This window comes from Dromiciops gliroides, chromosome 4, assembly GCF_019393635.1.
Source record: "Dromiciops gliroides isolate mDroGli1 chromosome 4, mDroGli1.pri, whole genome shotgun sequence".
Classification (NCBI taxonomy): Eukaryota; Metazoa; Chordata; class Mammalia; order Microbiotheria; family Microbiotheriidae; genus Dromiciops; species Dromiciops gliroides.
In genome coordinates this window covers 130189609-130211083 of record NC_057864.1, presented here as the reverse complement: position 1 = coordinate 130211083, position 21475 = coordinate 130189609, and the positions used below count along the sequence as shown (strand labels likewise).

General features: G+C 45.5%; 1 protein-coding gene and 1 pseudogene across 3 annotated transcripts in view; one reads left to right on the top strand and one right to left on the bottom strand.

Annotated features, from left to right (window-relative positions):
* The window catches only part of COQ8A (coenzyme Q8A), a 70514-nt gene that overhangs the window by 16580 nt on the left and 32459 nt on the right, over nucleotides 1-21475 (bottom strand). For all 3 annotated transcript variants that reach the window (XM_044000185.1, XM_044000186.1, XM_044000187.1), the window contains 3 exons: nucleotides 18145-18330; nucleotides 9393-9794; nucleotides 6087-6153 (listed from right to left, as the gene is read on the bottom strand). In XM_044000185.1, coding sequence (XP_043856120.1) covers nucleotides 6087-6153; nucleotides 9393-9794; nucleotides 18145-18312 — 637 coding nt within the window. In that variant the 5' untranslated portion in view covers nucleotides 18313-18330. The remainder of the gene's footprint in view (nucleotides 1-6086; nucleotides 6154-9392; nucleotides 9795-18144; nucleotides 18331-21475) is intronic.
* On the top strand, nucleotides 13522-14029 carry LOC122753086 (annotated as a pseudogene).

The following is a 21475-nucleotide window of genomic DNA, read 5'->3' as shown; positions in this document are numbered from 1 at the left end:
CGAACTCTCCTCAAAGCTCAGGTCCCGGGCCCCTCTTTTGAGAAGTCTTCATGATTCCCTCAGTTGCTGAGGGGATTTTCAGAGACTCATTAGACTTAGGTCCCTGGAAACACTGCTACCCTCCAGCAGAGCACAAGTTTCTTTTTTCTTTTCTTTTTTTTTGTTTTTTTTGTTAGTGAGGCAATGGGGGTTAAGTGTGTGCCCAGGGTCACACAGCTAGTAAGTGTTAAGTGTCTGAGGCCAGATTTGAACTCAGGTCCTCCTGACTCCAGGGCCGGTGCTTTATCCACTGCGCCACCTAGCTGCCCCACAACACAAGTTTCTTGAGAGCAGAAGTCTCGGGTTTGTGTGTGTAACTCCAGCTCCTCGTAGGGCACCTGGCACAGGGCAGGTGCTAGACAAGCATCTGCTGGCTGACTGACCAGGGCAGAGCACAGCCCAGACAACATGCTTCCAATAACCTATGTATAACTACCACCGCAGGATACTGAATGATCCTGGCACACATTTCCTCCACAACCAGGGGGGCTCCCTGCAGGGCAAGAACATTCTCTTATAAATCGGCTCAGTAAATGAATGACTGGGTGGACAAAGACCTAGGCAAGCAGGTACACGGCCTTGGAGGGGCCTCCTAATGTGAGACCCTTCGATCCTGTTTGGGAAGCACACTGCACAAGTTATCCCTGATCCAATCATCTAGGCCCATCATCCTAGCACAGAGCCCAGGGAGGTCTGCCATCCCCTCCATCCCTTGTAGGCCCCCCAGAATCACTGTGGAGGCTCGCAGGGACTGGCTCACTATGCCATCCCCTGTCACTCCCTGGGTAGATATATGGAGAGGTTTTTCTGCTTTTAATCCTTCTCTTACAAAAAAAAAAGGAAGCTAGCGGGCCAGAAAGAGACCAAGTCCAAAGAAACAGAAAAGAAATCTGTACAGGGTCCAGTTTCCTCTCGGCAAGAAACCCTAGACTTAGCAAGGGCCTCACTGACATACAGCCAGGCTGATGGAGGTTTCTGTAAAGTACGAAGTAGTAAAGAAAATGTTCACCGAGACCACCCGTCCCCTGCTCTAGTTCCTGGGGCTGAGAGGACCTTGAGGGCATTTTCATTCCTACACCTTCCCTTCCCCCACCACCCTAAGGAACGAAGGCCTGTGAGACTCTACTCCTTCTTGTGGAAGAGGAAGAGGAAGGATCGACCAGTAAGGAGGTCATCACATCTTCTCACTGTTCCAGGTCATTCCTAGAACCCAGCCCCCAAATTCCCAGAGCTGGGTGAGGGAGAACACTCATAAACAATAATAAACAGAACCAGTGTGCTCCAGAGGAAAGAGGACTGGACTAGGAACTCAAGAGAAAGGAAGACTGGCCTCTAAGACTTAGGGGCCACTGTACCCGTGTGACCCAGGGAAAGTCACTCCACCCCTCTGATCCCATTTCTTCATCTAGAATTCGATTATTAGAGAGGGATCCTTCGGTGAGTCTGGGAACTTGGGGGGGGGGGGTCACATCTTTATGTCAAAATAATTGGTTTCCTTTGAAATCCTATTTATTTTATTTTGTGCATTTTAAAACATCATTCTGAGAAAGGGTCCATGGGCTTTATCAGATGCTGTCAAGGGGGGGGGGGTGGAGAAGGGGTTTGTGTCACAGAAAAGGCTAAGAAGCCCTGGGTGAGATGGTCACTAAGGTTGCTTCCAGCTCTCATAGTTTATAATCTTAAAAAAAAAAAAAAATTCGGTGGCCAGGCTGAGCCAGTAGAAAGAGCAGCAGCCCAGGAGTCAGAGGAGATGTGGAGTCAGGAGACTTTGTCATTAAGAAATCATGCACTTGGGGTGGCTAGGTGGCTCAGTGGATAGAGCACCAGCCCTGGATTCAGGAGGACCTGAGTTCAAATCCGGCCTCAGACACTTAACACTCACTAGCTGTGTGACCCTGGGCAAGTCACTTAACCCCAATTGCCTCACTTAAAAAAAAAAAGAAAAAGAAATCACGCACCTTAACTTCACTGTCTCTGCTTCCTCCTTGGGAATAAAAGGATAAGACCACGTATTCTAAGTGTCTCTCTCAGGGTGGCTGTGAGGACCAGAGACGATATATACAAAAGTGCTTTGTTAAGTCTTACATGTTCCCAGAAAATAGACTTGACATCTCTGGATAATCTGGAAGTCCTCACTTGTGTCTTATCCACATCTCACCTGCTGCTCTCAAAGAAGCAAAGAGGAGGCTTGGGGGAAGCTGCCTGGGCCCTGAAGTGTGCTTTCAGACTGGGCAGGCCTGGACTGACCTCTGATACAGCTTACTCGACTAAAACAAAGTGACCCGTCATCAAGAAAGGCTTTGGAACCAAAAAAAAAAAAAAAAAAAAAAAAGGCAAAGCACTCAAAGGGTGCAGGTCAGCAGGAGGGACTGGAAGTCAAAGGCAGCTCAAACAATCCCACTGCCTATTTCCATGAAAGCCAATTCCCCTCTGACTAAGACAAATGGGGTGGAGCCAGCCAGGCCCTTGCCCCTGCTACTGGGGGGCACTGCCAAGTCAGCACACAGTGCCCAGCCAGATTCAGGCACATCCCATTCCATTCTAGTGCTAAGTGCTTCCATGAAAACACCACTGAGCCAAACAATCCCAATGGGGTCTGGGAGGAGTGGGTCAGTTTCAAAGGGTCCTAGCCAGATGCTCGGAGGAACCAGGCCCAAAAAGCAGGATTCAGGGCCAACCACAGGGCACTCACGGTCTGGGCACTGTTAGCCAGTGTGAGCCTGCGGTCCTGTTCCCAAGAATGCTTCTTTTTACAGAGGATACCAGGAAGACAGGACTGAGATGCTGGTAATTTCACTCTCTTACAACTGTGTCTGACTGTGTTATCCTAAGTTTTTAACCACATGGAGACATTCTTCAGTTGACATGATTAGGCCCAATAGGAAAAATGCTAGTTTTGGCATCCCAAAGGAGACAAGTTAAAAAGGAAATAAAGAGCATGTTAAAAAACAAAAAAACAAAAACAACAAACAGGTCATGACAACGAGGAAACAAAACCATCACTCTTTGCATATGAGAAGATAATATGCTTGGAGAATTCTAGAGAATCAACTAAAAAAAAAGAGTTGAAATAATGAACAACTTCAGCAAAGTTATAGGATATAAAAGATACCCACGGGGATAGCTAGGTGGTGCAGTGGATAGAGCACCAGCCCTGGATTCAGGAGGACCTGAGTTCAAATCCGGCCTCAGACACTTGACACTTACTAGCTGTGTGACCCCGGGCAAGTCACTTAACCCCCTTTGCCCCACAAAAAAAAACCCCAAAAAACAAACAAAAAAAAACCCTCAAAAAAGCTTTCAATCACTAGTGATTAGAGAAAAATAAAACAACTCTGAGGTGCCACCTCACAACTATAAATAAGATTAGCTAATATGACAGAAAAAGAAAACAACAAATGTTGGAGAGGATGTGGAAAACTGAGACACTAATGCATTGTTGGTGGAATTGTGAGCTAATTCAATCATTTTGGAAAATAATTTGGAACTATGCCCAAAGGGCAATAAAACTATGAATATCCTTTGACCCACTACTAGGTCTGTATCTGAAAGAACTCAAAGAAAAAGGAAATACTTTTTGTGGTGGCCAAGAATTGGAAATTCAAGAGCTGCCCATCAAATGGAGAATGGCTGAACAAGTTGTGGTACATGATTGTGATGAAATACTCCTGTGCTATAAGAAATGATGAATAGATGATTTCAGAAAAACCTGGGAAGACTTACATGAACTGATGCAAAGTGAACTGAACAGAGCCAGTTGATCACTATACACAGTAATAGCAACACTGTACAAAGACCAACTGTGAATGCCTCAGCTATTCTCAGCAATACAATGATCTAAGACAATGCCAAAGGATGTATGATAAAAAAAAATGCTATCCTCTGACCAGAGAAAGAGCTGATTTAGTCTGAATGCAGACTGAAGCATACTTTCTTTATTATTCTTGGTTTTTATGATTGGCATTTTCTTTCACAACATGACTAATATGAAAATATTTTGCATGACTGCATATGTATATTCTATATCAAAGTGCCTACTTTTTCCCTCTGTGGCATCTCTACAAGCCCAGCACTGCTAGGGATCACCCAGGGAATCCTTGGAATTCTTCCTCCTAGACCATAAATGGCCCAATGTGGGGAGGGAACAGCAAATCTTCCCATGGGAGCAGAAGGGTTGGGAAGTCTAGACACCTAAGGAGAATGGAGTGGGGCACACAAAGCAAGTACGGAATGAAAATAAGAAGCCCTTATCATAATCCCCCAGGGCCAGGAGCACCCTCCCCAGGAAATTTTTTTTCTTTTTATTAGCTTGGGGAATATAGAAATATATATATATACACACGTATGTGTGTGGTTTATAAATGAGATAAATTTTATATATAGTTTTATATATTGTATATGTCATATAAGGTAACTTGTATAGAATTGTGTAAGGCAAATATATGCATAAAAATGTGTGTGTATATATATATACACATATAAAAACATGCACACTTGTATATATAAAACATCTCCCATGATAGAATGTAAGCTCCTTGAGAGCAGCCATTATTTCACTGTGGCCTCTGTTATCTCAAGTACTAAATAGGTGCTTAAATGCTTACTAAGAACTTATATTCTAAGTTCACCTCACTAATTGGTTGTGTCCCTTGGCAAGTGATCTTGGGACCTGTTTCCTTATCTCTAAATGGAAGATGACTGCTGTGGTCATCCCTTATGACTCTAACAACCTATTATCATCTATCAAAAAGTCTTTATGAATGCTTGCTATGTGACAGGCACTGTACAAAGAAAGGCAACAAAACAATGCCTATCTTCTGGGAGTTCTCATTCTAAGAGACAAGACTTCAGTAACAAGGCACAGACAAGAGCTATACAGAGTGGGGATAAATTAATCTGAGAGGGAGAAAGTGTTAGCAGGTGGAGGGAGGGGGAAAGACCTCCTGCACAAGGCAGCACTGAGTGGCACTGAGCTGATTGGGAAGGCATCATCAGTCCTACGCTTCCTTCCTCCCCTCTAAGTCTGTGCCGGCCACCATGAACACCTGCTGACATGCCCCTTATTAAGGGGAGTCCAAAACAAGAAAATGCCCTTTACCAATGCAGGTCAGCACCTGCTATGCCACTTAGAGGAGGAGCCTCTAAGTTTAGGGACTTGTCCAAGGTCACAAAGCCAGTGTGGGTCTGATTCAGAACACATGAACCACAAGTACAAATGGGAAATTTACAAAGACAAAATCATCATTATCACGGAGAGAGGACAAGGGGAGGCTGCCCGCATCAGTGATGGAGCAGCAAACCAACATCAAAATACAGGAAATGCACTGGCTTTGGAGTCAAAGGGCCTGCATCTAAGCTCTGGCTCTGCCCATGACTGCTTACTAGGCAATTCATTTCACTTCTCTCAGACTCGGTTTCCTCACTTGTAAAATGAGGAAAATAATACTTGCAAAATCCACCTTAGAGAAAATGTATAAAATACTTTTTCCACATAACTGTAAGCTGTTATGAAATGAAGGGGAAGGGAAAGCGGAGGACAAAGTATGTGTGCTGGGAATGCTTGTCACCTCAAGCAGAGGTGTTAGTGGTCAATACTACAGATGTAGCCAATCCAAAGCAGAACTAGGATGCAGCGGCATGCGGTGTTCTGGGCCATCTGTTCACCTACTGGATAGTGTTGTCACGATGGGGGCAGATGGCCAGATGGGGCAACTGCAGTGAGCATTACCTGGTTCCTCAGTGTTGCCCTCATCCTGGACATGGTATCTCCCTCTCCTGCCCCTCCTCAGGCCTGGGCCTCCTGCCCTGGTTACTCAGGCTGCTGAGAGCACCAGCAGCAGTGCCCGGCACATAGTAATTACTGAATGAACGTTAACAAGCATCCAGCAAACTAAGGCCGTATTCCACCTAGATGGACAAAACACACATGCCTCGTGTGTGCAGGGAAGGGGGTACAAGGGAGCAGAGGGGGGTGGAGAGAGAGGAGGGGAAGAAGGGAAAAGAAAGTGGAAGCCAAGGAGGCAGGAGGACCCACAGGGCCATCTTACCTCCAAAGTTAGCCAGCCTCCCGATCCTCGTGACTGGCACCTTCCGTTCCCGGGCCCGCTCACTCAACTGGAAGGAGGAAAAAGAAACTCATGGAATTGCTGTGTAGGGGCCACAAGGAGGGTGGGAGAGTGTGGTACCCAGCACTGGCTGTAAGTGAGGGAGAGACACCAGCCCTGGGGTTGGGGCTCAGGAAGTTCATGTAAGAAGAATTTCTCCTTGAACTAAAAAGGCCATCTCCTCAGCAGAGGGCCCTGGGGCGAAACTCCATGAATCTGCAGTATAAGGACTTGGGATGAGAAGGGGGAAAGGCAGGCAAACTCCAGAAGACTCAGAAAGATGAACCTACAATCGATCTGGGAATCCCCAAGCATAGGCCTGTCACTGAGAAGGAGCCAGGGAGAAGGTTCTGAGCAGTGCCCACTCGCCAGTGACCAAAGACTCCTGTGGGCAAGGACACCCCAAAGGCTAACTACAACTCTCTCAGTCTCCGAGCAAACCACACGGCCTGTAAGGTCCAAAATTAACACAGTCGCGGTCAACTGTCATGTACCAAGAGTCCAAAAGCCAAGTTTCTCCTGGTGGTCTGGAGTGTGACAGAATACAATAGAAAAAATATTTCGTCTGGAGTCAGGAAGACCTCTGACCCTCACTTCTGTGTGACCTTGGCTAAGTTGTTTAGCCTGTCTGGGCCTCAGTTTTCTCATCTGTAAAATAGGGGGGGGGTCCCTTCTACCATGTGGCCTATGATCCTTGGGCAGCAATACCATCACTACCCCCACCCCCTGCCCCCAACCCTTATGAAGCCAGCCAAGAGCTAGGAACCAAAACATTACTAAAGCTGCCATCTGGCACCTCCTCTCTCCTCTGCCAAATCCTTAACTTCCTGCTTCCTGGTACAAGTGACATTTGGAAATAGTAATATAAGGGAGTGGAAGGAGGGGTGGTCTACAGAGATGACTCTGTTCCCACTCTTTTGGGACCTTCCTCTCCCTTGGGGTCATCTGCCTTCCTGGCCTTAGCCAAGTGACAAGCCCATGCCCCTTTCTTGTGCTCTGGAGTAGAAAGCAAATACACCAGTGGCCTTGGGATTTCTGCTGGAAATGCCTTGTCAGGTCACAGGTCCTCAAGTGAAAACATTCCAAGGTTTGAATATGAAGGCAGCCAAACCCCATAGAGAAAGACAAGGAGGCTGCCCCACCAGCATAGGGGACGGCCCAAGGCAGCCGCCTGAGAAGCCAGCTCTCCAGAAAACTAATGAGCACCCTTCAGTTGGCGTCATCTGTGGTGAGGCAGGGGACAAGGAGCATCTTACTGACATCAGACCAGTGCTGAGGGCCAGACAAATTGGTCTAATCGAATCCACAGTTGTCTGAACTGCCTGCCCAGCTGTGGGCAGCCTCCAACTCTGTGGGGGTCCATGGGAGGGAATTTTAAAAGACCAATTTATGTTGCGTTTGCCTTTGAAGCTGGGTCTCTGGTAGTAGTAACACTATTACTACTACCAGTAGTAGCTAACCTTTCTATAATACGCACTCCGTATCAGGCACCATGCAAAGCACTTCATCAATATTATCTCATTTGGGGGGCAGCTAGGTGGCGCAATGGATAAGGCACTAGCCTTGGATTCAGGAGGACCTGAGTTCAAACCCAGCCTCAGACACTTACTAGCTGTGTGACCCTGGGCAAGTCACTTAAACCCCATTGCCCTGCAAAAAAAAACCAACAAAAACAACAACAACAAAAATATTATCTCATTTGGTCCTCACAACTACCTTGAGAGGCAGGTGCTGTTATTATCTCCATTTTACAGATGAGAAAGCTGAGGCAGAGGTTAGGTGACTGGCCCAGGGTCACGCAGCTAGAATCTGAGGCTGAAATTGCATGCAGGTCTCCCTGACTTGGCCTAGTGCTCAGGCCATCTGGTCACCTAGCTGTCTCTTTTAAAGAGGATTTATACGGTAACTACTATGTGCCAGGCACCGTACCAAATGTTTTCTATATCTCAGCCCATTTGATCTACGTCCGTTGGTGCAGTGCTACTCTCAGGCCACCCCGCTACAGATCAGCGTGGGTACTGTGACCTGGGAGCCCAGCAGGCCCTGCCCCTGGCCCCAGCCCTGCCCCACCCCATTCCCGGGAGAATGCTGTATTGATGGCCCAGCCAGCTGGGCTCAGCTCACTGCAGCTCTGAACTCCTGGGGTCTGGAGGGTCACCAGCCACAGCCTCCCAGCCTCAGGGATCACAGGCCTGGCCAGCTACACCTGGCCTAAAAAGACCAAGTGTTTGGGGGAGGAAGGGAGGGGCAGGGGAGTGCTTCTCTGTGCCCACCTCTTTGTGGTCAGGAAAGGAGAGAGAATACCTGGAAGGCCTATTGCCATCAACCCTTCGTGAGAATCATATACTCCCGAGGTCTGAGGGGAGAGAGGAGTGCTCACACTTAGGAGCTGATTCTGGATCCCCAGCCAACACACTAATAACTACATACTCCAGATTGCTGTAATGTATTCCATCGACACAGTCTGTGCTCTTAGGAGTCAAAATGAGATCATAAGAGTTATACTGATGGCAATGGTGGTGGTGATGATAAATAGTAGTAATAATAACACCACCTTCCCCCCAGGAAGAGGTTGAAATGATTCCTATAGAGGGTCACATTCATCCTCATTTTGAGCCAGAGAACTAGGGTTCAAATACTGGCTCAGCTACTAACTCCCCTTAGTGGGACGGTTCTTTCTCTGTAAAATGAACAGGTTGGACCAGAGATCTAAGGTCTCTTTCAGCTCCAAAGCTAAGCTCCGTGACTACCAAGTTTAGGGAAGCTGATAAGCTACAAGCCACCCTCCCTCATCAGTCTGAGACACGGCAATAGCTTTCAGAGGAAGCTGAGGATGACCCCAAAGCCACCATGAAAACCCATGGGCCCCCCCATCCATCTTTCTGCCCCATGTTGCCAACACCTCAGAAACTGCCACTTGAGAGGTGGGCCCAGGCTCTGTCACCTGCTGTGCCCTAAGGCAACAAAGGCTACTGCTGCCCATGTAGTGACATACAGGGCAGAGAGGGACAGGAAAACACCTCTCCTTTCTTCCTATACTATGGGACTGAAGCTGAAGCCAGCTGGCAGCCAAGCATCCAGCAGCCTTCCTGTATCCCCCTGCCCTTCCTCTGTTGAGGATCTGCCAACCACGAGACCCCAGCCAGCAGAGGTCCCACAGGCCCGAGAGGCCAGGCAGAGCACACTGGTGTGCAAATGGAAGTGACACCATCGATGGCTCCTATCCCCGCAGTAGGGCCTTTCACATACCATCTGTTTGTGAGGCTTATTTCCGGTCTGAGTCTTGCTCTGCCGGGCTTTCTCGATATCTTCAGCAGTGAGGCCCCCCACAGAAGACTGATCCTGGTGGAAAAACCTTCGCTGCATGACCGAGGAAGCAAATGGGTCCCTAGAGTCTCCAAAAAGTTTCCCATGGATTTTCCCTGAGGCAGGACCAAAGGGCTGGCCTGAAGCCCCAGCTTCTCCAAAAGGTCCATTTGAAGCATAGGTAGGAGTGGGGCCTTCTTTGTGGAGCTGGCCAGGAAATGGAGGAGGGGGAGGAGTGGAGGCAGAAAAGTCTGGAGCCCTCGCTGCCTCTGCACTTGAGAAGTGGAATTCGGAGTCTGGATCGTCACTGGAGTCCGGGGAGTGCTTTTGAGTCTGATCCGCAGCCTGCCAAAAGAGCAAACCAATGTTTCAGAGGAGACAAAGAAGAAGACCCAGCAGGATAACAAGTCTCCTGAGAATCAGACTGACCTCAGCTCAAGAAGCCACCTGGTCTAGTGCCCTCCCTAGGGACAGGACTTCCTTTGACTATCCTGGGATTTCTTCTACTTTCAGAGGCTTCTGAGAAAGGAAAATCGACCACCTCCCTCCATTCCCCACATAGGAGCCAGGGAAACGAAATTCTAATTTTGGCACTGCTGTCAATTTGTAAATTTGCCAGGGGGCCTTAGACAAATCACTTAACCTTTGGATTCTCCATCTTCAATACCACCAGTCCCCAATAAGACCTCACAGCGATGTTATGTGAGGCAGCAAGGAATCTTCTTTGTGGAACACTACAAGGAGGTTCAGCTACTCAAATCAATCTAACTGCTACACGCAAAGTGATGTGAGAGGTGATAGGGATACACAAAGATGAAAATGAATGGTCCTTACCCTATAGGATTGGGGCTCTTAACCTCTTTGAAAGGGGTCATGGGCCCCTCTGACTGACTGGTAAAGTCTAGGGACATCTTCTCAGAAGAATGTTTTGTTTGGGTTTTTGGGTTTTTTTGCAGGGCAATGGGGGTTAAGTGACTTGCCCAAGGTCACACGGCTAGTAAGTGTCAAGTGTCTTAGGCTGGATTTGAACTCAGGTACTCCTGAATCCAGGGCCAGTGCTTTATCCACTGTGCCACCTAGCCGCCCCTCTAATAATAATAATAATAATAAATTATAGTATAATTATTATTATAAATTATTCATTATATTATTTCTTATTATAATAAAAATTATTAATTGTGAATTATTATTATTATCGGTGGGGCAATGGGGGTTAAGTGACTTGCCCAGGGTCAGACAGCTAGTAAGTGTCAAGTGTCTGAGGCCGGATTTGAACTCAGGTACTCCTGAATCCAGGGTTGATGCTTTATCCACTGCACCACCTAGCTGTCCCCAGAAGAATGTTTTTGAATGCATATAATAAAAGACACAGGAGTACAAAGGAAACCAATTATAAGGAAAGAGTTACCAAAATATTTTTATAAAAATAAGTTCACAGACCCTGGGTTAAGAACCTCTGGGATGGGAAAAGAGCCTACCATCTGCTAAGTGGGAAGAACAAGGTACAATGTGATTGGAGCAAAGGAGAGACACCCCTCCAGGCCACCCCTAGCCCCAGGCAAGTGTTCTAGGAAAACCTGAGGAGGAAGAGAATGCTGTCAGTGGGAGGGATGAGTTGAGAGCTGGACCATCTAAGAGGAGAGATATTTGAATAGACAGAAGTGAAGATAAGGAAGAGTTCTAGGCCTGTGTGAACACAAGAAGGCTAGAGATGGCAGACCCCTAGTAGCCCGGTTTGACTGGATATGAATGATGGGGAGTAATGTGAAGCAGGGGTGGATCTCTAAGCCAGTCAGATTTTGGAGGGCCTTAAATATAACAAGAGGTCACACACAACTCTCTCAAGGTCATGCAGTCACAGACAGAGCCAAGAGCAAGCTCCAGATCTCTTGACTTTCAGACCCATGTTATTCCTACATTAATTGACCCTCGGTGACCTAGGGCTCTGCTTTCTCACTATACTGTGCCAATTCTCCATCTGCATAATCAGGTTAATCACAGTCACATATGGGTCTTCTAGACTAGCAAATCCTAGGGGAAGAGTAATGCTGGGGATGACCAAAATAGAACTCAGTTATCCAGGGAAGGGGAACATCAGAGGACAAAAGAAAACTCAATTTAAGAATGCAGTATAGGGGGCAGCTAGATGGCACAGTGGATAAAGCACTAGCCCTGGATTCAGGAAGACCTGAGTTCAAATTTGGTTTCAGACACTTGACACTTACTAGCTGTGTGAACTTGGGCAAGTCACTTAATCCTCATTGACCCCCCCCCCCAAAGAGAGAGAGAGAGAGAATGCAGCATATGCCTTGGGAATGGGCAGATTTATCAATAAATCAATTCTTTATTAAGTGCCTGGCACAGAAGGGCACTGAAGACATAAAACAATATAAGTTCCTGCCCTCAAAGAGCTTACATTTTATCCAAGACAACTACATATACACATGTGCATGTGTAAATAGAGACAAAATAAAAATGAAACCATTCCAGGAAAAGAGACTAGTAGCTGGGGGGCTGTGGAAGAGCCTCAGATAGAAGATGGGAAGCTCATCAACTGGGGGACGGTCAAACAAGTTGTGGTATTATGATTGTGATGGAATACTGCTGTGCTATAAGAAATGATGAGTTCAATGATCTTAGAAAAACATGGACAGACTTGAATGAAATAATGAAGAGCAAAATGAGCAGAACAAAGAGAACATCGCATATAGTAACAGCAATATTGTTTTAAGAACAACTCTGAGTGACTAAATCATTTTGACTATTGTAAATACCTAAATTAACTACAAAGGGCATATGAAGAAAGGTGCTGTCTGCATTCAAAGAGAAAGCTGATAAACAGAAGAATGTATAGAATGGTTTTACTTATAAATACATATTTGCATCTAATAGTAGCCATCTAAGGGTTGGGGAGTGGGGAGGGAAAAAAAAGAAAAAGAAAGTTACATGATTATTATGTATGTAAAAGGAATAGCAAGTTGTAGATAATAGATTTGCAGTTAGATGTACAATCATCTTTTTTTCTATTTCTACCATGTCATGGAAATGATTGTTTTATTTCTTAAGTTCAGAATAAAATAATTTTTAAAAAAAGAGAGATGGTGCTTAGGCTAAATTCAGAAGGAAAATGAGGGGTTTTAAGAGGTAGCCTTAAAAAGGGATGTATTTGGGGACTGCTAGGTGGTGCAGTGGATAAAGCACCGGCCCTGGATGCAGGAGGACCTGAGTTCAAATGCAGCCTCAGACACTTGACACTTAGTAGCTGAGTGACCCTGGACAAATCACTTAACCCTCACTGCCCCGCCAAGGGGAAAAAAAAAAAAGCATGTATTCAGATTTCCAGAAAAACCTGGAAAGACTTAAGTGGACTGATGCTGAGTGAAGTAAGCAGAACCAGGAGAACATTGTATATAGAAACAGCAACATTGTGTGATAATCAACTGAGATGGACTTAGCTCTTCTCAGCAGTGCAGTGATCCAGGACAGTTCCAGGGAGACTCAGGATGGAGAATGCTCTCCACATCCAGAAAAAAGAACTGTGGAATCTGGATGCAGATTGAACCACAACATGACTAATGCAGAAATATGTTTAATGTGATTGTATATCTAATATATATATCTATATATAGATATATAGATGCGTGTGTGTATATTAGATTCCATTTTATATATATGTCAGATTGCTGGCCATCTTGGGGAGGGAAGGGAGAGAGGGAGAAAAATTTGGAACTAGAAATCTTATAAAAACAAATGTTGAACTAATGCATTGTTGGTGGAGCTGTGAACTGATCTAACCATTCTGGAGAGCAATTTGGAACTATGTCCAAAGAGATATAAAGCTGTGTGCATATCCTTTGACCCAGCAATACCACTATTAGGTCTTTTTCCCAAAGAGATCATAAAAGGGAAAAGGACTCATACATACAAAAATATTTATAGCAGCTTTCTTTGTGGTGGCAAGGAATTGGAAATTGAGGGGATGCCCATCAATTGGGGAATGGATGAACAAGTTGTGGTATATGAATGTAATGGAATACTATTGTGCTGTAAGAAATGATGAGCAGGAGCAGAACCTGCCACCACCAAGATGTTGATGCTCAAGAAGAACTGAACCGCTATCTATGAACTCCTTTTTAAGGAGGGAGTAATGGTAGCCAAGAAAGATGTCCACATGCCAAAGCATCCTGAGCTGGCAGACAAGAATGTGCCCAATCTCCATGGCATGAAGGCTATGCGGTCTCTAAAGTCTCATGGCTATGTTAAGGAGCAGTTTGCATGGAGGCATTTCTACTGGTATCTCACCAATGAGGGCATTCAGTATCTCAGGGATTACCTTCATCTGCACCCTGAAATTGTGCCTGCCACACTCCGAAGAAGTCATCCAGAGACAGGAAGACCAAGGCCTAAAGGAGGGTGAGCGACCTGCCTGACTTACTTGTGGTGAAGCTGACAGAGACACATACAGACGAAGTGCTGCTCCCCCTGGTGCTGACAAGAAGGTGGAGGCTGGTGCTGGGTCAGCAACAGAATTCCAGTTTAGAGGTGGCTTTGGTTGTGGACGTGGTCAACCTTCTCAATAAAAAGTGTAGAGATGTTTTGTATGGAATAAAATTTGGGGAAAAAAAAAAAAAACCCGATGAGCAGGCAGATTTCAGAGAAACCTGGAACTGATACTGAGTGAGATGAGCAGAACCAGGAGAACATTGTACACAGTATCAACAACATAGTATGTTGATCAACTGTGATAGACTTGACTCTTCTCAGCAATACAATGGTCCAAGATAATTCCATGGTTCTCATGATAGAAAATGCTCTCCAAATCCAGGAAAAAAATACAACTATGGAATCTAGATGTAGATTGAGCCATGCTATTTCTATTATTTTTGTTTTTCTTTTTTGAGGTTTTTCCTTTTTGCTCTGATTCTTTCACAGCATGACTAATGCAGAAATATGTTTAATGTAATTATACATATATATATAACCTTGGGGAGGGGGGAAGGAGCGGAGGGAGGGAGAAAAATTCAAAACTAGAAATCTTATAAAAACAAATGTTAAAAACTATCTCTACATGTAACTGGAAAATAATAAAATACTTTTATGAAAAAAAAAACAAACAAATGGTGAAAACTACCTTTACATGTAACTGGAAAACAATAATACTTTTATGATTAAAAAAAGAAATTAAAAATTAAAAAACTAAAAAATTTTTTTAAAGAGAAAGAAAGAAAGAAAGGAAGGAAGGGAGGGAGGGAGGGAGGGAGGGAGGGAGGGAGGGAGGGAGGGAGGGAGGGAGGGAGGGAGGGAGGGAGGAAGGAAGGAAGGAAGGAAGGAAGGAAGGAAGGAAGGAAGGAAGAAAGAAAGAAAGAAAGAAAGAAAGAAAGAAAGAAAGAAAGAAAGAAAGAAAGAAAGAAAGAAAGAAAGAAAGAAAGAAAGAAAGAAAGAAAGAAAGAAAGGGATACATTCCAGGCATGGGAAGACAGCCTGTTCAAAGACAGGTAGACAAATGAGGGAATACTTTACAGTAGAATATATAACAATATAAATAATATATAATAATAATATATGGAATACTATATATTACTCTCCTGAATATACCCTATAGTTTTTCAGAACCATAGAGTCGACTTTAGAGTGTATTAAGGGGAGTAATCTATAGTCAGACTGGAAAGGTAGATTGGAGTCAAGCTGTGAAGTATTTTAATGGTTGAAAGCTACTGCAGTTTATTGAGAAGTTACATGGTTATAATCTATGCTTTATTTATCATTCTAATATGTTTCTCTCAAAATATATTAAACTTAGCTTGTATTTCCTCAGCATTCATCAAGTGACAGTGGGGGAAGATACTGGATAACCCGAGAAAAGACAGACCATGATTAAATTTTCTAAGAATAAAGGGAGAGGAAGGAAATACATATTTATAAAGCACTATCATGTGCCAACCACAACACTAAGTACTTTTCACAAATATTATCTCTTTGATCCTCACAACTAGAAAGTAGGTGCTATCATTATCCCCATTTTACAGTTGAGGAAACTGAGGCAGACAGTAGTTAAGTGACTTGCCCAGGATCACACAGCTAGGACATATCTGAGACTGGATTTGAACTGAAGTTTTCCTGATCCCTGGCCCAGTGCTCCATCCACTGTGCCACCAGCTGCCAGATGGGCAACTAAGACTGGACCACAGTTACTAACCTTTCCAACTCCCATATGAAAGATAGAGAAGAGAAACAACTATATGTCATAGCTGTGGAAAAGCTAAGGTCCCAGTGGAAAGAAAAGGATTTATCTAAGAGTTAAATTTCTAAGACTAGGAGGTCAAAGGCCATTCAGAGGCTACCCCATCAATCAAGCCCAGCATCAAAGCACTGGGCTCCCTTCTACTACCTCATGGTGTGGAAGAAACTCCTCCACAAAAATGAAGGGACAGACACAGCCTCAAAGACAGGCCAATGACCTTTCCCTTGTGGCACCTCTGAACCTGCTCACTGGTCCACTTATTTCCATTGAGAATGCTTCATCCAGGGCGGCTAGGTGGCGCAGTGGATAAAGCACTGGCCCTGGATTCAGGAGTACTTGAGTTCAAATCTGACCTCAGACACTTGACACTTACTAGCTGTGTGACCCTGGGCAAGTCACTTAACCCTCATTGCCCCACTAAAAAAAAAAAAAAAAAGAATGCTTCATCCAGAAATACTATTGTGCTGTAAGAAATGATAAGCAGATGGATTTCAGAAAAACCTAGGAAGACATATGTGAATTGATGCTGAATGAAATGAGCAGAACCAGGAGAACAATGTACACAGTATCAACAACACTGTGTGATGATCAACTATCACAGACTTAGCTCTGCTCAGTTATATAATGATCCAAGACAATGCCAAAAGAATTATGGTGGAAAATGCTCTCCACATCCAGAAAAAGAACTGTGGAATCTGAATGCAGATTGAAGCATATGATTTTCACTTTTGTTGTTGCTTTTTTTCTGTTACTGTTTTTGTTTCTTCTTTCTTGTGTGAGTGTGTTTTTTTCTTTTTGTTTTTATCCTTCTCCTACAACATGACTAATGTGGAAATATGTTTAACATGAGGGGCAGCTAGGTGGGGCAGTGGATAAAGCACCGGCACCGGATTCAGAAGGACCTGAGTTCAAATCTGGCCTCAGACACTTGACACTTACTTGCTGTGTGACCCTGGGCAAGTCACTTAAACCTCACTGACCCACCAAAAAAAGAAAAAAAATATGTTTAACATGACCGTAATGTATAGCCTATATTAGATTGCTTGCTGGCCTCAGGAGGGGGGAGGGAAGGAAGGATGGGAGAAAAATTCATAAAGATCTTTACATGTAATTGGAAAAAATTAAAATAAAATTTGAAAAGTAAAAAAAAAAAAAAAAAATAAAAGAATGCCTCATCCAGAAAGGGATACGCACTGAGAGGGGAAAGAATGTCCTGGCTGTAGGTCCTGTGACTCAGGACAGTGGGACCCCCACCTAAGGCCCAGAGAGGCCTCACTTCACAGATGAGAAAATGAAGGCCTAGCCTGCTGAAGTTACACAGGAGTTAGTGGAAGAGCCGAGACAGAGACCTGTGATTCTACTAGTACAGGGAAGGTTCAATGAGGAAGTGCCCTCTGAGGAGGCAGGCCACTTGGCTGTACAGCTTCCAAAGTGCAGGGAGTGTGGATGTGCCCATGTTGTCCTTACTCTGGGGAGCAGCACCAAGGAGCAGCCTAGTCAAAACTGCCTTCAGAGACCTGGTGCCCTGCAGAGGAGGGGAGGCAGGGATGGAGAGAGGAGGAGGAGGTACCCGTAGGAGATGTCTTCCTTTTATGGGAGAATCTGTTGAAAGTTCACCCCACTCCGCCCTCCACCCGCTGCCTCTCAACAAGGGAAGGCAGAAAGAACCAGCAATGCTTTCCCCAGGGAGTTCCCTTCCGTCCCTGAATTCTCCCAAAGTCTGACTGCTTCTCTGTGGAGAGGCTGGGGGAGGGATCACAAACCAAGTTTCTGGGAGATAAGACAGATGTGAAGAAAGGAAGTGGAGAGAGAGGGCCTGACTAATGAGTCTCCTCTCGGATCTGCACTGACTCTGTGAGGCTCTGGCCAGGTCCTCCCCCCACCCCGGGGCTCAGTTTCCTCCTGTGGAAAATGAGGGGCCTGGACAAGCGTCCGATAAAGTCTGTGACTAAGACCCATCCCTAACACGGCAGAGGGCCACGCAGCTCACCAAGGGCTTCCAAGAGAAAGAAAACCTAAACCAAAAGCAGAATCGGAAGGAGCTGGCCCTTGAGAAAGGGGAGAAAATCAGGGAATTTCATTCTACAAATAATGATGACGCAGGCCTTCTCAAAGCCATGACAAAGCTCTGGGCAGCAAACCCTACTTGTAAACACGCTCTGCAATGTCCGTTTTTCACTGGCAACTTTCAGCTCCAAACAAGACCAAAAAGCTAGAGGAGCCTTGGGCCCAGGCTAAAAAGAAGAACAATAACAAAGCTCCTTCCTCCGCATCCCAGCCCCAGCCCCAACTTCCAGGAGGGAGAAAGAGAAAGCGGGGCAGGTTTCTGAAAACCAGCAGCTGTGAGGAAAAGGCTCGAGACCGAGATAAGAGGGCTCCCTGAGCGGTCATAGGCCCTAGACTGGCAGCATCCACCTAGACCATTTCCTCACCCAGGAAGATGGGCCAACTTACCTTCGTTTTTGCCAAAGCAGAATTCAACTGCTCCTCGGCGGTGGTCTGCAGGGCCCTGGCAGCTGTGATCATCTCCCCGCCAAAACTCAGGTAGTGGTGCTGGGTCTCCATAACGGCTTGGGCCAGCTTGGCCAAACCTTTGATCACCATGATGGCGTCTCCCAACATGGCAGGCCTCCCTTAAGGCTGAAAGAGAGGAGCAACGAGTCAGAGAAGATGCTTCTAAACCACAGAAAGACTGCGCATCCGGCCTCAAGTGAGACAACTCAGGTCCCTAACATTCTATTCAGACAACTTGACCATTTCTAAGCACAGGAGGTGAATGGACATTTCATATTTCCCCCGAAATTAGTTAAGACTTCCCTCCTTTCGGTCCAGATTGGCTAGGAGAAGACATGATAAAGATGTAGTTGGGGTCTTGGGCTGCCTCTGGAATGAATATCCAACAGCAGCTCTAAGGGCAAAGAAGACCATATTCAGAGCAAAGGTCATCAAGCACAGAAATCCCTGAAATGCCCAGGTGTAGCCTCAACACATGTCAAAGGCAGTCAGGTCAAGGCAACAAGCACTTCCTAAATGCCTACTATGTGCCAGGCATTGTGCTAAGCTCTTAAAAACATTATCTCAAAAAAAAAAATTTCACTTGATCTTCACAACCCTGACAGGTAGGTGAAATTATCATTATCATTATTATTCCTGTTTTACAGATGGAGAAACTGAGGCAGACAGTATTTAAGTGACTTGTCCAAGGTCACACAGCGAGTAGTGTCTACTATTTGAATTCAGGTCTTCCTGACTACAGACCTGATGCTAGCTAGATGCCTGGGTAGCCCAACGCTGTCTGTGGACTCTTCACATTAACTTCATTAACTGAACTATTCCTCTCCCAAAGCTGATGTAGACAACAAAAACCACCCTGATGACGGATTTTGAGATGTTCTATGGCTCTTTCCCATGTTATCTCCTTCTCCTCTATGCACAGCTATATGTGCCATGCCCCTCTCTTCTCGTACCTCCCTTCCCCACCAAAGTATACACCCACATCAGGGGTGAGGTCTGGCCTAAAAGCTCTGTCCCCTGGACCACAGGCAAGCCATACACATGCTCCCAAAAATATTCCCAGCCCATCTTCATCTAAGCAAGAGGAAGAGAATGAAGCACATGGGGGATGGAGAGAGACAAGGAGTCAATCCCTGATGAAACAGTTACTATGGGCAACTAAGTACCACAAGGATACCGAGAACAATGAGGATGGGGAGGAAGGCCTGCCCTCAGGGAGTTAACACTCCAGCCACAAGAAAAAAAAAAAACGATAATAAAGCCACCAGTAAATGAGCCAGATGGTGGGTCCAGACGACAGAAATGACCGTGTGTTTCCACAGGGCTCCACCATTCACAAAGTGCTCTCCCCACCACAAAGCTGTGACTCAAGGGAGTTCAACTAACATTATTTTGTTTACAGAGGAGAAAACTGAAGTTCACAGACGTTTAAGCACCCTGGCCATAGTCACACTGCTAGGATCAGTCAAATCACTTGCCTCAAATTCAATGCTCTTTCTACTATTCCACAAAGAGGACAAGTGCTCTAAGAATCCAGAGGAGGAAAGGAACTGGTCACTGAGAATGGTCAACTGAGCCTTGAAGGAAAAGCAGATGGCATGAAGGCAGGAGGCAGAGAGGTGCTTCAGAGACAGTGACAAAAACCAGCCTGGCTAGAGAAGAGCCAGTCAACAAGGACACAGAAAAAGAAGACTAAGGAGGGGAGCCCGAAGACAGCGGTTACACGGAAACCCAGGGAGGAGATTGTCTAACAGGGCGAAGGTGAAGAGAGCCGAAAGGCCCGGAGAGGCTAAGGAAGGTGAATACTGACAAGAGGATGCAGCATTTAGCAGTGCCCTAACTTTACACATGGAACCATTCCAATAGACTGGAAAAACAGACCTACAGTTCCTTGTGTTTTCCGGTTCTCTCCAATGCAGTTTCGGTTCAGGAAATTACACTAGGGAGCCTGATTTGGAAATGGGAGGGCCTGGTTCAGCCAAGCTGTCCAGAGAGAACAATGTCTCCTGGGCTTATCAGCCTCCCCTACCTGCTTCAGGGGCAGTGAGCTGCTGTGGGACAAATAACTGTATACGCCCTAATCAAAAGCAAGAACGTTTTTTACCCAGCACATGATCTTGTACCCTGGAGGAGAGGCGGGAGGGGAAAAAAGGCCCATCTCGACACACTGGCACTGCATACCCTTTGGCTCTGCTCCATCTCCTGGGCAAAGACAGTGGGGTTTTGGGGGGCGGCGAGGCAGCTAGGGGGCGCAGTGGATAGAGCACCAGCCCTGGATTCAGGAGGACCTGAGTTCAAATCTGGCCTCAGACACTTGACACTTACTAGCTGTGTGACCCTGGGCAAGTCACTTAACCCTCATTGCGCCACCCCCCCCCCAAAAAAAGGGTCATGTCATTAAAGCCCAAATCCTTCTGATGTTACCTTTCAATAATCCCTGCCCCCTTCCCTTCCTTTCTTCCCCTGCCCTTGGAGTAAAGCTGTCAAAGATGCTTCCAGACTACCCGGTCCAGCCTAGCTAGCTACAGAGGTCTGGTGTGAAGGCACCCTAGGCCAGCTCCAAGTCCTGGAAGTTGCTCTATCACACAGCTGCCCAAAGCTTGTCCATAAAGGGCAGACACTGCAATACCCAGGGGCCTAAGGATGTACTCTCATTTGTCCAAGCTAGTCTAGAACAGAGGTTCTTAAGCTAGGATCTGTGAACTTGGCCAGAAAAAAGCCACAGCTTATTTCAATATAATTCTGTTCTATTTGTAACTCAATGTATTTTATTGTACGCATTTAAAAATTATTCTGAGAAGGGGCCTTAGGCTTCAGCATACTCTCTCTGGGCTGAGCCTCTTTAAATCATGGAATCTTTGGGGGATAAACCCTCCCTAAGTCCTAAAGCACAATACAAATGTGTGCTATCATAATTATTATTACTATGATGATGACAATCTCCATAATCATCATCTGGGTGACCTTATTCAAGTCACCTCACCTCACCTGGGTTTTCTTATTTGACCAATGAAGGCACTGAATGAGATAATCCCTAAGATTCTTTTTAGCTTCAGTGACTGATTCTAATGAAAGGCAGATTTCTGAAATGCCTGGATCAAGTCAAAACCTCTGGTTTCAAGCTCTTCCTACATCAAACCTTCCCCCAGGACAGCTACGGAGAAGAAAGTTAAATCTCATTCATCCACCCACCTACTATTTTGTGATTTGCAATAACTGAAAGTGAATTAATTATAATGAGAGATGCCGGGTGTTTACTGTACTTAGGAAA